The sequence below is a fragment of the Panthera tigris genome, chromosome A1, assembly GCF_018350195.1.
Source record: "Panthera tigris isolate Pti1 chromosome A1, P.tigris_Pti1_mat1.1, whole genome shotgun sequence".
Lineage (NCBI taxonomy): Eukaryota > Metazoa > Chordata > Mammalia > Carnivora > Felidae > Panthera > Panthera tigris.
In genome coordinates, this window is record NC_056660.1 from 187,899,632 (window position 1) to 187,923,120 (window position 23,489).

General features: G+C 39.7%; 1 protein-coding gene across 6 annotated transcripts in view; it reads left to right on the forward strand.

Moving 5' to 3' along the window:
• Positions 1–23,489, forward strand: part of EBF1 (EBF transcription factor 1) — a 389,138-nt gene that overhangs the window by 16,873 nt on the left and 348,776 nt on the right. For all 6 annotated transcript variants that reach the window (XM_042993469.1, XM_042993492.1, XM_042993480.1 and 3 more), the window contains exon 6: positions 7,372–7,440. In XM_042993469.1, coding sequence (XP_042849403.1) covers positions 7,372–7,440 — 69 coding nt within the window. The remainder of the gene's footprint in view (positions 1–7,371; positions 7,441–23,489) is intronic.

Here is a 23,489-nt window from a genome sequence, read left to right on the forward strand (position 1 = left end):
AGCACAATAAAACTTTGCATTTATGTCACAAAAGCTGTATATTTATAGTACATTGGAGCTATGGTAAAGAAGACACAAAAATTTAGATAGACAAGAAAGGGCTTGGATGATTCTGTTTTGTTGCAGGCAAAGAAAAAAGAAAAAAAAAAGAAAAAAAAAAAAGAAAAACACCAGGGAGTTTTGTCTCAGGTGGTTGCAAATTAAAAAAATATATATTTTATTCTGTTGAGAGGGTAACCCCATTGCATGATCTGGCTAAAGAACTTACTGCCATTAGATCATAATTATTGCCTGTCTTTGAGACAAAACCTCTTAGACTTGATGGCATAGTATTCTTTTTGTGGTATTCTGGGAGAGTTTCTGCATTTTTGGTAAGTTGGAATCTATCGTACCAATTATCATTATATTTTGCTAATACTCAGTGGTTAAGTTCTCTAAAAAATATGCCCCCTGCAGGATTTTTTAAAGCAGGAGTCTATAAGGGATTTGATTATATGTGCATCTCAACATCCTGTGTTTAAATGTAAATGGAAAATAGGAACTGTGCTTGGTAGGTGAGTCCTAGTTTCCAGTGCCCCAGGCAGGCCAGGGCAGATTTTCTCTCCTTCCAGTGCACAGGAAGATTTCAGGGGATGGGTGTTCTGTTTAGGAAAGCATTCTTTTTCCATTATCAGTGCCCAACCTCTTGTGGGACCATGAGGTCCCAGGGCAAGCCTGGCCCCTTGAAACAGTCTGTTCTTCCTTACTCTTCTGCTGGCTTATTCTGATTTTGTGCTTCGGATTTCTACCTAAGCACGGTTTTCTTCAGGAAAGCATCTCTGGCCCTTGGTCTGAGTTTTGTCCCCTTGTTATGAATTCCTATTATATCCCATGCTTTTCCTTCATAGTGCCCAGCACATTGTAACCGTGTGCCCAGGACCCGTCCTCCTTTGCTGAGCTAAGAGCTCCTTGAAGACAGAGAAGTCACTCAGCTTTCCTCTCTGTTAGTTGTCCCATGTGTGAAATGGGGGGAAATTGTTACTTCTCTCCCAGGGTGGTTGTTAGGATTAAATGTTGTAATCCCGGTAAATACTTACCATGGTGCCTGACACAGGAATAGCAGAGGTATTAGCAGTAATATTAGTAGAAGCAGAAGTAGTAATAACAGTGACCCTGTTATCTGCAGCGTCTAGCTATGTACCTGGTACATAGTTGTTCAGAGTGAAAGATGAGAAAAGAACACTGAAGAGTGTTGCCTACTATAACATTAACATACTTTGTTCATTTGAGGTTTGGTGGTTAAGGATGTTTTCATTCATTCTTTTAACACCTGCTATGTGCACAGCACTGTGGAACGCAGGGCCAAAGGACTGGTCTTGCAATAAGAGGGTTTACAGGTTAGCTTGGGAGATGCGACCTATTAGCAGGAGGCCACACTGCAGTGTAGACAGGGTTGTCTGTGATGAGGGGTGAAGCGAAAGATGGTGGCTGTTCTGAGAAGGGAGGATGTACCTGCAGGTGAGTAGTAGCTGTAGGTATGGGGGGGGGGTGAGATAGGACAAGAGTTTTAGAGGGTATATGAAGAAGTGTCTGGGTCCGTTTGCTGGTGGTCTGGCAGGATTTCTCTGGGGAGAGGATTGCAGGTGGGTCGGCTGCAGCCTGGAGCTGGGAGAGTGTCAGGGTAAAAGATAACTAGCTTTGGAAGTCTTTTCCCAAAGGGGGAGCTGAAGTTATGGGCTTAATGGGATTGGAAAGAGTGGGAGAATAGAAAGAGTAGAGGTCATGGTACATTCTTGGGGAGTGGTCATATTTAGCAAGGAGGGAGAGTATATTCAAGAATTAGGAAAAAGAACCTTGAGCATACTGGCCATAGCAATAAAAGGAGGGTGTTTCCCTCCCCACCCAAGATGGATCCCTATCTTGGATAAGTGCTGGGGAGATCCTGATGGACTTGAAGAAAGAAAAACACCAGAGAGCCATTGGTGATCTTTGAGAGGAGACATTCAAGTAGGTGCTGAGGCCTGGAAACCAGATTTTATTTAAGGTGGCAAGGAATGTTGGCGACCCTGGCAAGGAGAAAGGTGGGCAGTGAAGAAACTAACTCAAGAGTAAAGGAGAATTTTTTTTTAAGAGAGTGGGAAGGCTTGACAATGTTTGTAAACTAAGGGAAAGAGTGAACTTACCCTTATCGGTATTAATCAGACTATTCATATAATTCATGTATCTCATTCTGTAGCCACCTGGGCAAAACAGGAAAGAAAATCTTATTTTCTGTTGTAAAGCTTAGAGATTGAGGTGGTGCTTTTCTCCAGTCGAAGGAGTTCTACTTCTAGGAAGAGATTTCATGTCCCTAAGATGAGGATCTGCAGGTCCCATGACTGGGAAACATGTAAATGTTGCTTGCCCTGATTTATGAAGCTGTGTGTCAGGTCACTAGAGACATGCCACCTGTGTTAGTCTGCTAAGGAAGAGACTCATGCGTTTGATTTTCTCTGGCTGTGCAAAATTGTCTGAGAGATGCACGATCCTGCTGGGGAAAGGGATGCTGTTTTGAGTCCACAGTGTTTGTAGGATACCAGGTGCTGGGTACCCACTCCTGTGACAGACCACATTGCCCTCCTGCCACTTGGGTTGCAGGTTGAGAAGGGATGTGAAATAGTAGGCTCCTTGCTCTGTGACAAAGTTAATTAGGAAACTTCAAGTCCCCTGATGGATGCACACTTTAGGGGTCAAACGCCAGGTCTGTGGTTGGCACAGTAAGAGCTTAAGAAACACTGTTTTCAATGGATGAAGATCCATCTGTCACACAGTGATGAGGACATAATTGCACTGAGATTTCTGTCATTAACACAGTAACTTTTCCCTTAAAGTGCTTTCACGTCTGCTGTTCCATGTAGTGTGGTGTTTCAGCCTGAGTGCTCTTCTGCCTTAAACACAAGTGAATCTGTTCTCCCTTTATCCTGTCCTGTTTGGTTAATACCTGTCTTATGTGGGGTGGAGGCGGTGCGTCCCTTTCTTGATCTCTCTGAGTTTGGTAGAAGGAATGAGGGGGCAGCTAGGTTTAGACAAGAGATGAAAGAGAAGGGCCAGAAAGACCGTGGTGGGGAAGAAGGACTGGTTTTTGCTCAGCTTGGCTCTGGGCTCAGAACTAGGAAGCAGCAGGGGGATATATGTCATCTTAGTCTAAAGGAAGACCTTCGTTCCCCAACCTATGGTTGAGTTTTCTGGTTTTTTAATAGAAAGTAATATTGCAATACAAAATAGAAGACTGCAGAAGTGTGGAAACAAAATATATCCCCTCCCTCCCTTCCTGCTTCTTATCCTACTCCCTATAGGTTTCTTCTCTGAAGTTTCTCTTCATTTATTCAAAACATATTTCCTGAGGGCCTCCTGTGCCCTGGGCTCTGTTCTAGTTGCTGGGGTTATAGGGGTGAACAAAACAGTCTAAGCCCCTGTCCTCATGGAAAGACAGACAGTAAAGAAACAGACAAATAAATATGGAATACAACGTGATGAGCGCTAGGGAGAAAAGTGAGACAGGATGAGGGAGCACTCTGGAGCAGTCAGCCAGGGAAGGGTTTCTAAGGCAGTGACTTTGCCTAGAGATTTGAGTGAAGCGAGGGTGTGAACTGGCCTTGCCACATTCACTCTTCCCCTCCCCTCCCCTTCTCCTTTCACCCCTTCATTTTTTCTCCTAGAAATAGGACCATACCATATATATTATTCAGCAACTTGGCTTTCTCGATTCACAATTTGATTTAGACTTCTTTCCTTGAGAGTGTGTAAAAACCCACCTTCATCCTTTTTAATCCTGCACATAATTCCATATGTACGTGTGTATATATACACACAGAGATGCATACATATATATGTATACACACATATATGTGCATATCTGTATATTTTTAAAGCGGAGCTCATCCCATGGACACTATTTTGTCACCACCCCAGGTACAGAGCAGGACCCAAGATGCCCACTTTGGGAGTGACGACTGTGTGGTGCAGTGACATGACCCCCCCCAAAAGACAGGAAACCTGTTGGGGGACATTCTTCATGCTTTGCATGAAGTTTTTTTTAATAAGTGTTAAGTGACCTCTGGCCCCTTCATTTTGTTTTCTCTTCTTTCCTTCATTGCCCCCTTTTATTCCTGTTCCATCTTTCCCTGTACACTTCTGTTCTTCACATCTGCCTTTCCCCCTAGGTCCCTTGGGGCACAGCAGAGAGAAATGGTTCTCATTTATGCCATGCTTCAATTCATCTGGCTGTGCTCAAGGGCGTTTTTATTTTAAGGGGATGAAGAAAGACAGTGCTTCAGTCAAAGGACAAGTCTCAGACCTAGTGTGGTTCTTGCTGGGGGGCAGGTGGTTTGGTGTATGGGGTGGGATGGGAGTCAGTCTTCCTTCCATCTGCCGTGCATGCTTTGAGGGTCAGCTTGGCTTCCTCTATCTGTCACCTTCCTATTTTCTTGGATTGTATTTCCCCCAGTACATTACATCATTCTTGAAGTCATTAGATCAATCAATCAATCAATCAATCAATCAATATTCACCTTCTCCCTTCTATTTCAGGCCTTAAGCTACTCATTAGGCAAATGAAATTGACAGCTTCTTCCTTTATTAAGCATATGGCTTAGTGGGGGAGTGGGGTGGAAGAAGAAAGATAGTAACAAAAAAAATACACAAATCTATACATAAGTATATTATTTGCATTGTGTTAAATGCCCTGAAAGGAAAGAACCAGAAGAAAACTGAAGGGTGTCAGGGCCAGCCTCTCCAGAGAAGGAGCGTAGAGGCTGAGCCTCAACAGGCAGTAGAGACTGGCTAACTAGGGAGGGTTGGAGGATGAACAGACCAGGTGGGAAGACCTGCCCAGGCCTGGACCTGAGGTCAGACTGAGTGAGGCATATTGGAGAGATTGAAATTGGCCAGTGAAGTTGGAGCTTGGCAAGTCAGAGGAGAGTGACAGGAGGTTGGGAGGTGGTCTGGCATCATGTCATGCCATAGATCTATTCTAAGTGCTGGGGGAAGCCATTAAAAGGTCTTGGGCAGTGAAGTGACACAGTCCCATTGACACTTTGAAAGATCACTCTGGCTGTTTTAGGCAGTAAAGAGTGGAGGCAGTGAGGCTAGATGGGAGGCCACTGCAGAAGTCCAAGTGAGAAATGAAAGCGATGTGGAGAAGAGGTATGGCAGTGAGGAGAGAGAGAACCAAGCAAGACATGTAGGTTCTACTTTGAAATTGTCATCATACAAGGTAGATGTGTCCCTGGAGCATGTTTAGTCTAGACAGGCCTGGCATGAAGGTTCAGCCATTGGGACTTGACGTTGCCCACTTACTGTTTTGAAAAAAAGGAAAATGATGAGGAGAGATAGGCCTTCCCACCTACTGGTTTTCTCCCTGAGTAAAGGGGATGTGGGTTCTGTGAATAGGTTGGAGACGTGCTGCTTCTGCAGAGCACAGAGAAACTTTGCTCAGGTTTGGAGAAAGAGGAGGTTGGATAAGGAAGGAGCAGGAGGTGAGAATGATATTACCCTTCATTGAGCACTTAGGAGGGCATTGTAAAGCCCAGCTTTATACCCTGATTGCCCTGAATCTGTGCCTTGGCACTTGAGATGGGGATCACAGATGTTCCATTTTACAAATGAGAAAACGAAGACTCTCTGGGAGAGAGTACCTTGCTTAAGATCACATAGGTAGCTCTGTCTGATTCTGGAGCCAGTGTTTTTAACCACATGCTCCTCTGGAAAGCCCTTGATATGAAGGTGTAGGGGATCAGAATTAAGGGATGATGGGGTTTAGTTTTTAAATTATTATTACTTTTTGGTAAGCATTCCAATCACTGTACTTCTCATTCCCTTGTTTTCTCATCTGTTTCTTGGGTATTGGGATATTTGGGCTTTCTATGTCCATAGTACTGGCATAGCAGAACTTAGGCCTAAGGGAAATAGTTCCCTTTGAATCTGGAAAGGAAAGGCTATAAGGTGGACAGAGTGACTTTTAGCTGGGGCTTTGACAAAGGAGATACAGTTCTTACTATTACTTTCTGAAGATATGAGAGACAAAGAGAATTAACACCAAATTTGGAAGCTGATTCTTTTCTCAGAGATAGAGTTACAGCCAGGAAAGACTACCCAACCAACTTTGGTGAAAGACTCTCTATCCAAAAGTATATTTCTGGGTCCTGAAAATGAAGTTCAATGTTTGGTTGTCTCCAGCAGCTCTCTAAATTTAGGCTCTGTGATTCACTAAGTAAAGTGTGTGTGTGTGTGTGTGTGTGTGTGTGTGTGTGTGTGTGTGTGTGTCTGTGTGTTTCCGTGCGTGCATCTGTGTCTGTGTAAGAAGGGAGAAAAGTGCATATTTTATTTGTGGTGCATGGTAGTGTATAACACCTGGATAACTTCCTTGCCTCCTTGACTGATCAAACATGTGCTTTTATAGTATGCCCCTGGGTGTGGAATGACCAGTGCACACATATTTTATTTGCGAACAAGGCTCAGATGGACAGTTTTCCATTGACTGTGGGTAATTTTCAAAAACCTTAATTTTTCACCCCTTACAAGCATCCCAGTTTTACAAAAACTGACAGCCTTATCATCACAGCTGGGGTGGGATTTTGATAGTGGGTGCTTTTCTTGCCTATGGCTGCTTTTTTCCTAACCTAATTAAGAGTGTCCATTGTCAGGGCTGTGGTAGCCTTTGGATCAACTGTCCATAATGCTTCCAGAAAACGTAAATGGTGGCCAGCACAGGACACAGAAGCCAGAGAACGTGTGGATCTCCACTTTCTTTTACCTTGCCTTTTCTTTGTCTTCGTTACTATGTTGTACTTTTATTCTCATGAAGATGGTTCAAAAGCAAACAGTTAGAGCTTTAGGATTTTGGGCAGGCTGGGGTTGAAGGAAACGTCTCTCCTGAAAGAGAAAGGAAAAGAAAAAGGAATCCATTTAATACAAAATGACTGGAGGGGGAGAAATCACTCATACCTCATTATTGACGCGTTCCACACAATTAGTGTGATCTTGAGGGAAGAACGTTTGAGCCACCCACAACCCTGAATATTCTCATTGGGTAGATGTAATAATAATGCATTTCACAGTGAACTCTTCAATACTGCGGGCAGTGATGGGGAGACCCCATCTTAGGGCTGTCAGTCGTGGCTCCAGCAGAGTCCCTCTTCCTCCCTCCTTCTTTGTTCAGGGAGAGGTTAAGCCTGGCCATTAACCCATAGGTGACCCACATAGAATTTTCTGTCCCAGGGATCCGTTGATTGCCAGGTATGGCTTTGTGGTAATTCTAGCATTTGCAACCCAGCAATTTGAACCTTCTGTCTGCCTAAATGATGATTTTACATTGTAATGGTTGTACTAAATCCTTTCGTTTTTGCTCCATAGCCGCTGTTGTGACAAGAAAAGCTGTGGCAACCGAAATGAGACTCCCTCAGATCCAGTGATAATTGACAGGTAGGGACCACTCTACTTTCACTGGATTCTTATTCCTCATTATAATGAAACACCTGCCTTGTGTCGCTCATGGGCAAGGGGTAGGAATGCATGTGGCCGAAATTTGCCTGTTGGTCATGACTAAGCTGCGCCGAGCTCTTGCGATTCCTGGGAAAACCATATGGAATGTTCTTTGGAGGCCCGTTTTCTTGGATTGCTTCGGTTTTGTGTATGATTCATGCTCTTAAAGGAATATTTCTTTCTTTCCTGACTTTCTGTGGCTCAATCCTCATGCTGTGCCAGGAAGCTTCAGAAATAAAATAATAATAGTTTGTGATTTATGAAATGTGGTTGGGTGCTTATAAATATTTAACTTTTATTTGAAAAATGTTTGAATCATTATCACTTTTAGCTACAGTAGTTCTGTTGGACGTAATCCATCTACATTTTAAGGTTTTATTTATGCATAAAAGCAGTTTTAAAGAGATCTGTGAACCAAGACTTTCTACCGTTATCTCCCGCATTTGATGGTAGCTCATACTGTATTATAAGTTGATTAATTTATCCTGCTTGTCTTAATTATTGTGTTTTTCAACAGATCCATATTACTAATCTGACATGACCAAGTAAATCACTATAGAACAATAAATTTGTTTTAGTTGTTTGGTGCAGTTTGGAGTCAGTGTGTGCACATATTATGCAAAGTCGCATTCCAAATATTCATTTTACATTTTAATTATTGAAATTCATTGTATAGAAACATGAGAAACCATGTTTCAATGTATGAGAAACCATTTGTTACATAGCATTACTCATTGAGAGTTAAATGGCCTGGAAGGTTTATAGATACTGTCAGTTGTCAGTGAGGAAAAGAGCTAGCTAGCATCCTCCAGTAGCTGGAAAAGAGTCTTGCAAATTAGACTGATGGATCCCTCATTGAGGAAATGAACAGCTGACCAAAAGTTCCTTTTTGGGTTTGGAAATACTGATTAAAAACAAACAACCCTATCCATCTGTGTTTCCAATTCTTTACCTTTTGGGGGCTTACTTTCTTGTTTTTCAGTTAACTGAAAAACTGCTTCATCGTAATTTATGTCAAAACATTGATTTATTGATTTTGACTTATGTGGTTCCACAAGCTTCAACCCAATTTTGATTGCCAAGTAGCTTTCTAAAGCTTACATTTCAATTAGACATCTTAACTAAGTATATCTCTAATATTCACCCAAAGCATACACCTTTGCTTGATAACTGAGTAGTAATACACTTGATTCAAAGCGAACACGTGTGAATGTTCACTATGCAGTGAGTTGCGCGTGGTGCCCGTGGTGTTAGAGTAGCATGTTTATCTGTGAGAGCAGACATGCCAGTCATGTGATTCCTTCTCCTGCAGTGGAAGATAAATCTTCAAATGAAAAAGGTCAAAAATAAATATAACCTTCATGCTGTTTTGTTTTATTTAAATACATCTCTTCAAAAAACCATTTGTTATTTTGAGCAAGTTTTTCTTATGCTTCTGTTAAAAAGAAAGTGTTGTGATCAAAGGACCAGCCCAAATATTCCCCAAAACTTGGAAACTGTAAGCATTTTGTTCTGCCGCACAGTTCCTTTTGGTTTAGATGATGGCAAGAACCGTACCTTGCCACCCGCAATGAAAACATTTTTTTTTTTTTTTTTTTGCTTGTGAATGGGTTAAGCTTTTAAGTTTTTCATTTGGTTTTAAGCCGTGACTCTGATATAGAAGGTTGATATGACTGTGGTTTGAATAACATTTGATTTTGACCTGTTCTTGCGGGTTGCGATGGCATAAGAAACTTGACTCAGCAGCGCTGTAATTAGCCCGGCCCCATGTTTTTGAAACAGGATTGTGTTACCTGGATTGCATTAGTGTGGCTTCTATTGTTGCCGCCTTGCATCTGTCCCAGTAGGGTACTTAAAACCTTTTCTTGGCTGGGGTAGTTCAAACAATTTAGGCAAAATAAGTATGCACTTTATACTGTTGGTGGCTTTAGAGATATTGCTCATGACATTTATCCTTTTCATTTTTTTTTCTTTTTGGTTTGACAAAGTAGAAAACAGTGTGTAACCAACGTTGGTCCCTTAAGAGAGGAGTATTTTAAAAACGGCTGAAACCCAGTGTATCTGCAGAAATCTCAACATATGTTTATTTGCTGGCGATTGCCACTGTCTCCCATGAACTGTCTTTTCAAGCAGTGATGCCAGCTGATATGCAAAACCCCATTTAGCTATTTTTATTTGCATCTGAGTTTTCAGAATTTATTTGTCCTTGAGTCTGCCAAAGGTTTTAAAGCTCCAGTCCTGTCTATGCTGATAGGCGAAACTTTCATTTTTAACAACGAGAGAAGAAAATAACAACAAGAAAAGAACTTACACAAGGAAGGGCAAAATAGAAAAGATTTTTCAATTCCATGATATTGCTGCAAAGGAAAAAAAAATGACGGCAACCGTGTTTGAATTTCATAGTTTCCAATTTGATTCTATATTACCGATTGCATAATATCTGCGTTACGTGCTTAGGGTTTGATTTGCTTTCAGATTTATGGATGTGAATCCCTGCATATTTTGCAAAAATAGGTTATGGCGCCTGCATTCAGTAGCAACGGTAACTGTTTTTACAAGATGCATACAATGTGTAATTATAGAGCTGAAGATACAGGCAATCACTGTGTTAGGATTTAGCATAGTTTTAACACGAAGTCACCTTTTGGGCACCAATAATTTTTAGCTCCCTTTGCTTGTCCTTCGGATTTTGGAAGAACACTGCTATTTTTATCAGTCAAAAGACTTTTAGCAGTGGTTATTCAGGAAAACTATTTATAGGATAGATAGAAGAGGTTTTCTGGTCATACGGTAGTGGTGCAGGGTAAGCTATTTCTGTGTTAAATTTTGGCTGTATTATTCGCTGCTAGTGACTTGGGGACATCAGCTTGGCATATTTCATCAGAAAAGTGGAATTAACAAAATCAGCAGTTGCATATCGATTTAGAAAATGGGTTTCTACTTCCTTCTTTTATCATAGCATGCAACCAAGTAAGAAAAATATGACCCAAATTCTTTCTACATTTGTGAAAATTTGTCAAGTCATTTCAGAAAAGTTGAGAGGACAATTTCTGTAAATGTAGAAGGTATGCATGTAAAGTTGACTGCTAGGTTGTATTCCTGCCCGATGCCAAGTGGCTTGATTAAGAATTATAAAGACCAGGCTGTGCCCAATGATCCAGATATTCAGGCTGTGTAGACATGGAAAAAGTCAAATGCATTATGTTTAATAACTGATGACCAGGAACTAATAACAGCAAATTTCATTATCATCGAGGTAAACGGCTATGTGTGGTAATTATTGTTAAAGTAAAAAGTAAAAACTGACTTGCTGTTATTAAATTAAGGTGGAGATTGATTTAACATATTCGCACAGTAACTCATATTTGAATTTAAAAGGTTTGCAATAAAATTCGTGTTTAGAAATTGAATAAATTGTAGTTTTATTACCACATTGCATATCCTTGTGTCCTAACCTTTTTCCTTGGAGTTATCTTAGTTCAATAAATAAAACCTCATTAGACTATTCCCATTTCAACGAGTTTATTAAATTTTGCAGGAGTAATTAGCATAAGCTGTGCTAATTTTTCTGGAAGACTAATGAGGGAGGTTCTTAATTAGGTTTACTTTGTAAGAATCAGAAAAGATGATAATGACAAAAGTCACACAGGGTAGTCTGAATTGGGAACCCAGTTTTTCTGAATCTAAAAAAAAATCTTCCATTTTCTATGTGGAAACTTTTTTATAAATACTTGGACTGAATATCTGAAGTATGCAGACTGTTATTCCGTATCTACTTAGAATTACCAGCCATTCTTGATTTGCTTCACAAAACTCTTTATTTTCCTATCCTTGACTCGCTGAAGTATCTTTGAGCAATGACAAGAATGGATACAGATGGTATTACAAAAACATTTCTTTCTCCAAATTATACTATAGGATTCCTTTCACACAGAGCCCCGAAGTTTCCGGCCAGATTTGTTTTGCTCATTTCCGGTAGGGCAGGGTAGGGTACAGCTCAATATTTGTTTGTTTGGTTTTTCAATTTAGGATCAGTGTGATTGATGAAATAGACTAAGTAAAGGGAGAAAAGAAGTCCTCAATTCTTCGTGTCCTTGTGCTGTGGATCCTGAGCAGTTAACAAGTGGAATTTTCTCTTTTAATAAATAGAAATAATAAAGGGTGACATCCTCCCTCAAATTATGTTTTCCTGTCTCCTGTGAATTTAGACATAGTCCTTCTGAGATATAATGTGGCTTGAGTAACCTGCAAGTTCTGAGTTCTTCACAGCCAGTATTAAAAACATGGATTTTTAAAGCCTGTTGACTAATACAACTCTAAAAATTTTGCATTTGCTTACTATAACTTTAACAGATTTGTCTTTCTTTTCCATTTATGAGATCCCTGTATCTGTGTTTGAGATGTAAGCCTTGTGATGCAACATTTTAAAAAATACATGAATTTTATAACATGAGAAACCTAGCTTGTTTAGAATTACTGCTCTTCAGGCCACACTTACCCGAGGATGTCCCAAAAAGCAATAAAAGCCTGCATCTGTCTTTTCCAGGATGTCTAAAGATTTTCCACATCTAGATCACTTTCACTTAGGTAACACAAGTTGGGTTTGTGTTATGATTATTGTCTGAAAGAGAATATTCAGGAGTAAAAATAATAGAATGCTTATTTTACCTGTTAAATTGACATGACATACATCATATGAACAGCTTAATCATTAAGGGTTTTTCAGAGAAAAAAATTTATTTAAGATCCATTCTCAACTAAAAGGCACAAATGCTGCGATTCTGTGACTGAACTTTTTAGAAAAGTCCAGTGTTGTCTTATCAACATCTAATATCCTGATTAAATTGGCCCAATGTATTTATATAAGATAGATGTTCATCTGTATAATAGGAAGACAATGGTAAAACTTTAGAATTACCATAGAATAGGGTGGGGCATATAATAAAGTCTTCAACTATATGAACATAGCATATACTTTTATTAAAGTTGCAAATGAGGCTTTTTTTGTCAGTTTCATTTCATTGATCTTTCAACTCTTATTATTTTGGTCTCTACCCAGTGTTTAGAAGGGCCAACCACTAAAAATAATCACACTGTAAGGTACACAAACTGCTGTCTGGAGTGTGAACAACCAGGGTGCAAATGCATTTCTTGGAGTTCTGATAAGCCTTTATACCATCTGATTTCCTAACCTTGATTGCTCAGTAAAAATAAAAGAAGGAGGAATTCACCCCTTAAAATTGCCTCAGGCAGGATAATTGCTGTCTTCTCGGTTGGATTGAGAGGTTTGCATTTTTCCAAAAGTGAAAAGCCAGTGTCGACATTGAGCATGAATTTATGGTTGTTTATTAACCCTAGTGTATTTAAACATTTGTTTTCTCAGTGGGAATTCCTATGTGATTATTAGCGATGAGGCTTATGTGAGAGAGTATCATTCTAAATTTTATCACATATCAGATAATACCATTCTGAATATGAGATGAGCCCTGTACATTTGTGTGCAGTTTACTACCATGATAAGAAAATAACGAATACAATAAGCTAATAGCAGTCTGTATTCCATTTGCTATCAGCTATTCCCAAATACACAGCCAGGATACATTAAAATGCATTTCAAATATGCTGACAATATATCATAATGCAAAGTACTTTTACATGGTATAATACTACTGCAGACACTGTATAATGAACAACAGTGGTTTTCCTGTAAAGGAAATAATGGCAGCAACTTCCAAGAAATGTATTTAACGAAGCTTCAGAGAATCAGCAGTGTATGTGTGACTGGCCCGGGTGTCTGCTCGTGGTGTGGGTTTTTATCCCATGTCATCATAACTTTGCTTTTGTAACAGTTTTGGAAAAATACAGAAATGCAGTACAAACTCCCCTGTGTGTCATCTAGCAACTTTGTGTAGTCAGTTTGTGATGAGAATATATCACTATATTAAATATGCTTTTGCTTTTCTAAAAGAAGTTACTTAGAATGGGAAAAAAACCCATCCCTCCCCAAGTGCAAACTCTCCATTGATAAATTCCCCTCTCTCCTCCCTACTGCCAGCACCTGACCAAACTCTCTAACAAAAATTGACCAGATTTTAAAAACTCCATTTAGAGTTTCCTTCATATAAAGAGATGGTATTTTAGTCATTTTAATTTGCATGGGGCATTAGCTGAAATAGACTACTAATTTTTCATTCTCTCCTATCCCCTGTCCCATCCTTCCTTTTATAAACCATGTAACTATATCCTGTCCTGGACAATATAAAAGTGACCTAAATACTCCAATTGCAATCAATGAAATATGGTGAACAGTACAGGTTTGTTTTTGGTTGCTTACTGCCTTTAAAGGTGTGGGTAGATGAAGATAAATCTCCCTTGAAAACTCTCCAGTTACAAGCCTTTGTCCAGAAGCAAATGAAGGTTTTAACGTTACAGTACTTATTGTAATAGAATTTTAATTGCCTTAATCCTGCTAAAGTGTGAAGCTGAGTGTGTGTGTGTGTGTGTGTGTGTGTGTGTGTGTGTGTGTTCTTCATGGGGAGGGGAATCAAGCCAAAAAAAAAAAAACCCCTGCATATTTTCAATGGGGGGGTGGGGGTCACATATGGTAAATGATGCAAACTTAATGAACCTGATTCTGGGGAAAAGAATGCCACTGGCGTTTCATCCGTGCAATATATACTCCACTTTCAGTGGGAACAGAGTGGTCTTTGCTGTGCTTTGGGGATTTTTATTTTTGAAGGTGAAGTGCTTCGTTTCAGTTCCAAACTTGCCTGAGAACCCTACTTTGGAAAGACTTAACTAGACAAGCTGGCAAATTATATAGCTTGATCCCACACAATAACCTCCAAAATGGCACTCGGTAACTATACCATCCTGCTAACTGTTTGAGGCACAATAGTTTTGTAATATAATATAAAGTAATAGTGTTAGCCAACACATCTTTAATAAGATATTGTTCGTGCCTTTGCCATATGCTACAGAGCAGCCTCTCACTCGGTGGGCCTTTTGATTCCTCTCAATAAGATTATTTCAAATACTCTAATCCTGAATCATTGACATGAATACAAAAGCCTAGTGACATCTAATAGATGCCTCTTAGCTTTGCTTTTCCTCTTGTTCCTTTCCTTTTTCTTCTCTTTTTACCTGACAAAAAGCTTATAGACACTTGGGCTCTGTCTCTCAGTAGCAGCATGGGGGGCTCCTCATGAAGTATAAAGGAGGAAAAAGGACTGACAGAGGCCCGATAAGCTACAGAGTGAAGGACCATAGATTAAAAGTAAATGCCAGTAAATCCTACCCTGTACACTTACTTGTTCTTTTATTGTTTTCTTTAACACTTTCAGTGCCAGGGCAGGGAAAGAAGAGAAAATAATAATCAAATTGCACATTGCATTTTTCACCGGGACGTGGTCACTGTACATCCCGTGTAGAGTTTTCTCAGATTTTGGTTCATGTAAAGTTTGTAGTGGTTAAAAAAAAATGCTTCTTGCTCATTTGCTGCTCTACTGACCAAATATTGATACTATGTGTGTGGGGAGGTGGGTGAGTAGATCAGAAGAGCCCTGCTACAGGGTGTGAACACTCATGACCTGGCATTTCAGGATTCAAAGAACTTTTTCTTGTCTTTCTTAATCAATGAATTGGAAATTAGCAAAGGGAAATGTTGGGATGTTTTGCTCCATGGCATTACCTGCTTCGTTTTCTTATGGTCTCTGTCCCTGCTAGTGTCCTGAATATGCTGCCTGAACGGGACAGTGCTCTCCACTCAGGCTGACAACTTTTTTGATGGTCGGATGTTGTTTTCTCCTCCATCTTTCCAGAGCAACCATGATTTGACTAATGCTTTCCTCCCACCCCCACTTTATCTGAATATCAGGCAATCATGCTATTTGCAATTTATTTATTATTGTTCAATAGAACAATAATTTTCTATTTTTAACATGCTTCTCTTTTATTAGTATTCTGATCTGTTAGTAATGTCTTAAAACACCATTTTTAGTGTCTTGACTGCAATATGGGTTGATGTTTCCTAACAGAATGGAAAGTAAGTTTGAAGAACTTTGGCCCTGCATCAGGTTTAGTTACTCTCACACCTACTTTCCCTCTCTCTCTCTCTCTCTCTCTCTCTCTCTCCAAAGACAAAATCAAAGATGTGTAAAATGAGAAATCTTTTTGCTATTTATTAGAAAGTTCTTTAGAAAAGATAGTTGGTTATCTTTGACACTATTATAAGCAGTATTGAAAACCCATGATTCGCTATACAATCTTGGTGTTTTCTTAAAGCCAGATGACAATCTCAGATGAATGCTGTACATCTCAAAATATCTTTAAAAAACAGAGTCCTTCTTTCTGTGGCTGTAGGAGTGGGGGTGTCCAATTCTGGATATTCATATATTCTCTGAAAGACCTGCATCTGAATCCTGGCCTATGAGCACCTTAACACAATACGAATAACATCTTTGACCATTATGAGTTATAGTCACTATGTTTGAATGGTACTTGAAAGTTTCAGAGATCTTTATGGTATAATATTTCAGAGAATTCTTTTCATACAAATGTGAGGGTACCCATTAACTCCATTTTACAGTGGGTAATCTGAGGCGCATAGTTTAAGGAAATTAGTGAGAAAGCAAGTGATTAGAATCCCATCTCTTAGCTCTCAGCTTGATTTTTTCCCCCTCCTCAATTGCCCGGTAAAAAAACAAAACAAAACAAAACAAAACAAAACTGTTTTCAGTATTTCATGTAGTCTCACTTATGTTTCTTGGTATCCACAATTTATCTTTCCTATGTATTAATTTAAACCTTTGTATCTAAACAATATTTCTTAGTAGATCTGGCAGTTAGCTTTTGGGATTAAAATAATAATAATATGACATATAAATTGTTGAATCTGTTGCTGGGCCAATATTTGAGTTCTCATGCCCTCATCTATTTTGATGAGTAAACCATTGCGTGTTTTATTGAGAACAAACAGACACTCATCCAAGAGAAATCTGGGACAAGGCAGAGTATGATGGAAAAGACATAGATTTAGATTAGCTGAGGCTCAGATCCCCTCACTGCTACTTACCGATACTTGAGCCTCAGGGGGTTCAGTTTTCCCACCTTTAAAATGGGAAAAGTCATTTCAAGTTTGAAGACTTGTGAGGGTTAAAATATCTAGCACAGGGCTTGGCACATATTAGGTGCTTTGAAGTCAGGTAGCTCTTGAAATTTGAACATAATATATTCTGTGTGGATTGTTATTCTTACTGTGATGATTGCCATGAGACTTTTCAAAATTTTTATTTGTTTAAGTAATCTCTACACCCAAATGGGGCTCAAAGGCTACCCTCTGATCAAGAGTCACATGGTCTTCCGACTGAGCCAGACAGGCACCCCACCATGGGACTTTCTTACAAGCAGAATTACCTTACTGAAGCTTATCGTGGTAACTAAGTCCCCTTGGATGAGGACTCATTCATTTTTTTTCTTTCCACAAATATTTATTGAGTCTCTACTCTCCGCCAGTCACTCCTTTTCAGGGTTGGGGCTCTACGGAGAAGACACATGTTGTTCCTGCTCTCATGGAGCTCTCAGCACCTCAGAGTTGGGAAAAAAAAAATTCCAGTGATTTGGAATGTGAAGTGTAAACAAAGAATTTATTGATTTTTTTTTTAAATAGAAGACTGCTATTTTAGATGAGGATTATGATGCAGAGAAAAAATATCCCTGGGTGGAAGTTGCCTTTTACCTTTTACTCAGTGCTGTTGAACTTGGGGCTTTGTTGCCGTCTCCAAAACAGTCTACACATTGGTTGTGGTGTCAGACCACCTTGGATCAAATCTCAGCCCTGCCAGTGTTAACCTTGGGGCTGCCGGCAGATCATTTAACTTTCCTAAGCCTCGGTTTCTTCATCCGTAAGACCGGAATAAGGGGACCCACTAGTTTCTTCTTTATAGGGTTGTGGTGAGGACTAAGTAGATAATATGTGGAGAGTACTTAGCACAATACCTGGCACATAAATCATATTCAATAGAGGATGAATGTTATTTTTAAAATAAGGGCTGGAATGAAGAGATCTCTAAGATTTTTTCCAGTTATGAAATTCTAATTTTAGTTCCCTCTGGTATTGCTGAGGCAGGTGAACTCTTTAGGAGGTAGACTGTAAGCCCCAGAGGGCAGTGATACCCATGTGTTGCTCTGCTGTATCCCCAGCACTCAGCTCAGTGCCTCACTGCTGTGCACTAAGTGCTTGGGGTATGTTTTTATGAAGTGAAGAAAAGGATGAAAGGAGCTAGAAAGGCAGTTGTTGAAGCTGGTGGTCTCATCTCTCTGCATAAAGACAGGCTTGTTATAACTACACAATAAAGTGAAAATGCACTGCCATGAAAGAATGATGAGAAACAGAAAATGTAAGATAAAATATTAAATTTGTTACACTTAAAAATGTTAATCTTCACACGATTACCATGCAAATCCCCTCATTGCCTAACTATTTAATTGATGAAGTAAATCACAGAGCAGACATGTAAGTGAAAAACCCTGCTGTTGACATTCTCACAAAGCACATTTTCAAGAATATATTCTGTTAACTACTATGTCTGTTACACATGATAACGTGCATTTAAAACACACACACGGAGCATCTTTTGCAAACAAGGGGATTTCAGAGAGTTTGGGGGGAAAGCTTTATTTTTGTATGTCAACTTTTGTTGTTCCCATTATTATATCAAATGTGAAATCAGCATTAGGGTAACATGTTTCAGCAGTATCTTTGTTTTATATAATGTTAGAAGACTTAAGAATTCACCGTTTTTTTTTTTTTTTCAGGCAGGTATAATTGACATGTTAGTCCAGTGACTGAAGGGTTAATGAATTCTCTCCCCTCCCCCCCTTCCCCTCTCTCCCTCCCCCAACCCCCTTGTCCCCCACCTCAATCCCATCATGTGCCTGGTTGACTCTGAAAGAAGGGGCTTGAAGTTGCCCACAGGGCATCCCTTTTCCCAGCCTTCTCCAAGGCCACCTGGGCAGACGGGAGCTTGCCTCCTGTCCTTAGGACACAAAATCCAATCAGGCAGCACGTCTGCTGGTCTCTCTGACCTGCTAGCTGGGAAGAGGGAAGAGAAGCAGAGGCCACTCACATTTGATAGGCTGCATCGTTGTGGCTTTAGGGGGCTCCTGCATCTACTGGAGAAAGGAAGTTCTCCCCTATTTTCAAGATACGGTACCATTCATGAGAGCACTGTGCTGAATTAATCAGGTTAATTGAGAGACCCGCAGTCGTCCTCATTGAGCCCATCTCTCCTTCCTAGTAGAGGCAGATAGTGCAGACAGATAGATTACTCGTATTTTAGTTTTCCCCCCAAAGCCCATGATATCTGCAGGCGTGCAGGGACTGTGGGTTCAGCTGGATGTCATTCAGGCTATGTGAGCATGGGCTCTTCTTGAACGGCATAGCATTAAACAGAACAAAATGAAAACAAAAAACAAGCTCTCCTCGAGATTGAGAGGAATGCCTTGAAATGTCTGATTTCTTCTTGTTCTTCTTTTTTAATGTCGAAACAATCTCAGATCAATCTGGGTGACTTTTGAAGAATCCAGATGGATTCCTCTCTGGCTATCTTATTTAGGGTTGAAACTTAAAAAAAAAATCTCATCATGATGTGTCATCAGTGATAGGGAGTTTCTTGGGGTGTGTTTTCGATTCTTGTATCCAAGCCGGACACTGGGGGCTGTGGCCCTGACTAATGGCATCTCGGGCCTCCCCTTGGAGCAGCCCAGTGGAGAAGAAAATAGAGCCAATTCAAGTGAATTCTGTGAAGGGTGGGGGTTCCTTCTCTCTCTTCCCCACTCCGAATGATTTGTCATAGTTTAATTTTAAACACTATCATTGACTATTCTTTCTTTCGACCCACCTCGGCCCCCCCCCCCACTTTTTTTTTTCATGGAAGTTCCAGGAATGACTTTAATTATCTCCACAATCAAATTCTCATTGCTGCCTCCGTGAAAGTGTGTAGTCATAGATTGCAGGGATTATTTTCTTTAGCACTTGGGGAGAGAGAAACCGGTTGTTTCAAAATGAGAACCAGCTGGTTCCACAGAGCCCTTATTTAATGGGGAGCCACTTTGTACACAAACCTTCACTCAGGTCGGTCATTACGCCAAGCCCCAAATCAGCAATGTTTGGTCTATCACCCTTTATTAAATGTCAAGTGAGGAGTGATTTTGCCGATATGATAATAATAATAATAATTAAAAAAAACAACACACCCTGCATCTTTAATTTTGCCTCTGCTGAACACTTGGAATTAGAAAAAGCATATCTTAAACTTCTTCCTATGGTAATTATATTGTAGATCGAGTTTACCACTGAGCTATCATAGATGGCTGGGGTGTGTGTGTGTGTGTGTGTGTGTGTGTGTGGCTCTAACCCTCTCTAAATCTAGAAAATAAAATTAAGCTCATCTTTCAACATAATCTTTTATCTGACAAGCACAGTAGATAGATGAAAGGTAGATAGCCAAGTTGTGGGTCCCATTAATAGAACCAATTGGAGGGCAGAGATAACCGCTATTATCAAACATCTTTTATGCCATCCTGTAAAATAAGAATGAGGGTGATATACCATATATATTTTGCTGTCTTTCTAGCTTGTAGAAATTGGTTTGTTGTCATACCATGTTAATCTCTAGCAGCACCAAATTCAATTTGAAATGAGGAAAGTACTTTCACTAGTTGACTGTACAAAACACTTTTGAAGCATGCAAAGAACGAGAAAAGCATGAAAGACATAAAATCACAGTAGATATCCACTTATGAGAATGATTTGTTTTTAGACTGGGGTTGCATTTTTATAAGATAAACTAATTTGAGGGCTGCAACATTTCTTAAATCAGGGTTTGAAGGATTAAAAAAAAAGAGCAGCTTCGTAAAGATTTTTAAAAATCTACTTTAACAAAATTTTGTCTTACAAATGTGAGAGATTATTTTGTATTATTAATAAAAATACCTGGCTAATTAAAAATATTTCTTACATTGACATCAACACAGCAAAATTGTTTGAAGAAATGGGAAATATTTAGATATTTATTCTCACAGGGAGTGTGATCAGTAAGCTAAGCCACGGTAAATATGCTTTTACTTGTTTTATTTTTAGAATTTCTGTATTGAAACACGGTTTGGGTAAAATCCTATCTAACGATTTTTTGTTTATTTGTTTACCAAGTACTTTGATTATGTAATGTCTCTTTAGTTCAAACTGTAATTCTATTGTATATTTGCTATATCTGTATTTAAGGAAAATTCTGTGGGTTTTTTAATATAAAAAACAAATAACTGTTATATTTCCAGTCACTCAAATTTGAACCGAATTTTACTTCCTGTTTCAAAGGTCAAGGCAGGCTGACCTCAACAGCAGTGTGGAGGCTGCTGAATTATTCATATCATTGACTTTGTGTCAGCTTCCACATTTGTGGAGAGGGATGTTTTATTCATTTATCTCATTTAGGGTTCTTCTCTGCACCTGTTTCTACCATTAAGTACCCTGTAATTTGCATTTGATGCTAATTTAGTTTCATATCAGCCTGGTCCCCCCTTGTTAATTTAATTTTCTAAGACCCTTTTCATTACAGTAGAACTGTTTTCCTCTTTAAAGCAAACATCTATACAAGTAATTGTATAAACTGCCTTTTAAATAATATCTTTTAGAAGATTCCATCGTTTAATTCCTTAATTCCTATAATTAGCCACGGTTTGATTAATGTTTCAAAGGGTTAAATTAAAATGCAGAATTGCTCAAATGCATACTTGAATAATTTCTTATATACAGCAGTGTTAGCATTTTGGTACTCTTCCTGATAATTCTCAGAACAGTATGTCTTAACAGCAGTAATTTTCTTTATTTAGAGTGCAGTTTAGTTTACTAATAGTAGTTTCTTTCAAATCATGGTGCTTTCAACATTACTTGTGAGACGTTAGATTTTTGTTTCATCAAATTGCTGATAGACAGTGGCTTAAAAATGTTTCTGCAACATTAATCATGACGTACCCAAGATAATAAGGGCAGAATTAGGTCTGATTCTTTGATGTATCATGGAAGTTTGGTATTCTGAATAGCAGGAAACCGTGTCACATTATATGTCTTTGTATTTCTGTCTGCTGCTCAGAGTAGACTGCCTGGGTATTCCTCAGTTTCCCACACATAGTGGTTGTAGCAAGCTTTTGTTTGTATACCTATGAGTACTTGCTGGGTTTCAGTTACCACCGAGATTTTGCAGAAATTAGGAGTAAAGTTGTGTGAGGAGGTCCGACTGAAATGGGGGCTTACCCTGGTAGGAGTAGCTGTGCCCTTAGACTGTTCCCTGGGGATTAGGAGGTCATGAGAACTAGCAACTCCTATAAACCAGGTATGCAGCTTCCTGATTGTGGGGGAAAGAACTCTCCCTCAGTGCTTTCCCTGGAATCGTTTGGAAGGTTTTTGACACAAACAGGTCAGTATTTCTTACAGGCTCCCTTAGAGGTGGGGATTTAAAACAGGGATATGGATTATGAATTCAAGTTCTACGGTACATGGAAATGACGGAAAAGGGAAGGTTGTGGCAGTGACTGAATGTTACAAAGAGGTTAGTCCAAGCTCTACAGTGACCCTTCTTTCCACTGGGTTGGATGAGTTTTATCTGTTGCTCACGTTCTCTGGGGATACCAAATGGTGCAGTCGCTTTAGGTTTCCAGAAGGATTTCAGGCCTATTGAAACTGGAATTTGAAGGTGGCTTCTCTTGTTCTTTCAGTTATAAATGATTCTGGGGGCCTCCCACAAACAACTTTTCAATTGTGGAAAAGTGAAAGGGAATCTCGATTTTCTAGCAGACAGCTTCATCTGTCTGGTTTCGAGACAGGGCCGTGGGTGGACTGCGAACTTCCCACACGCCCCCTTTAGCAGGGGACCTCTCTGGTATGCCCCATCACAGTGAATTTTTCACATCCCATGGTTTATTAAGCTAGCTTTGTGCTTCTGCTGGTGGGTCTAAAACAACATGAGAGTTTTCAGTGGGATCTTTATTCATTAACAGAACATTTGCTTACTGACCTCTCTTCTCCCCACTTAGATACTCTTTGTAGCTTGGGCAAGTCTGAGTTCCACCAGAAAAGTCTCCTTGGGGTTTGATTAAACAGCCGTATTTAAAAACAATAAGGAATATTTGCAGAGCTTTTAAGAATTCAGCTTTTAAGAATGCAGGTAAAGTTTTTCCACCCAAACCTAGTTGGTGCTTAGAATTCTCCTGTTAGAGTCTCATTCCTTTAACTAAGAGCCTTTGATCTTTTCTAAAGACATACATAACTTTGGGAAGGCTAACACTTTAATTCTATCACTCATCTACCTCTTTGAGGGAATGAAATAAAGATTTTACAGTGTTCAGCTCTTTTGGCATGTAGAGAGCTCTTTGACCTACATTGCTTTAGTTTCCATGACAGCAACACCGTGAGATAGGTAGGGGTTTTTGCACCCATTTCACAGATACGGAGAATGTAAAGTTTAGCTTCATAAAAGTAATAACCTGGCCAGGTCTCAAGGGAAGGTTTTCAGAAGAATCTAAGTCCTTGTAGGAATGACCAAGTTTCCCTTTGAACTGAAGAGACTCTCAGAGATTACAGTCTAGTCCCTTCATTTTACAGATGAGAAAGGTGAAGCCAGTAACATTGCCCAAAGATCTAATTAGCCTCAGAACCAGGACCTTAAGCCAAGTCCCTGGCTCTGATTCCAGTGGCTTTTCTGCTACTACTCTGGCCATCTGGGTCCTGCTTTGCTCTTCATTTCACCTTGTGTGAGATCAGCCTCAGGGAAGGGTAGAACTTGTATTTTCTGGATTTGGGTCTAGGGAAACCCGTGAGCTCTGTATCTCCAACAACACCCAGAATGGTACACCAAACATACAAGGAGCATGTGTTAAATCGCTTCTAAGAAATTAGAACAGTCCTGGGGAATGGGAAGCTACAGAATGTCGCG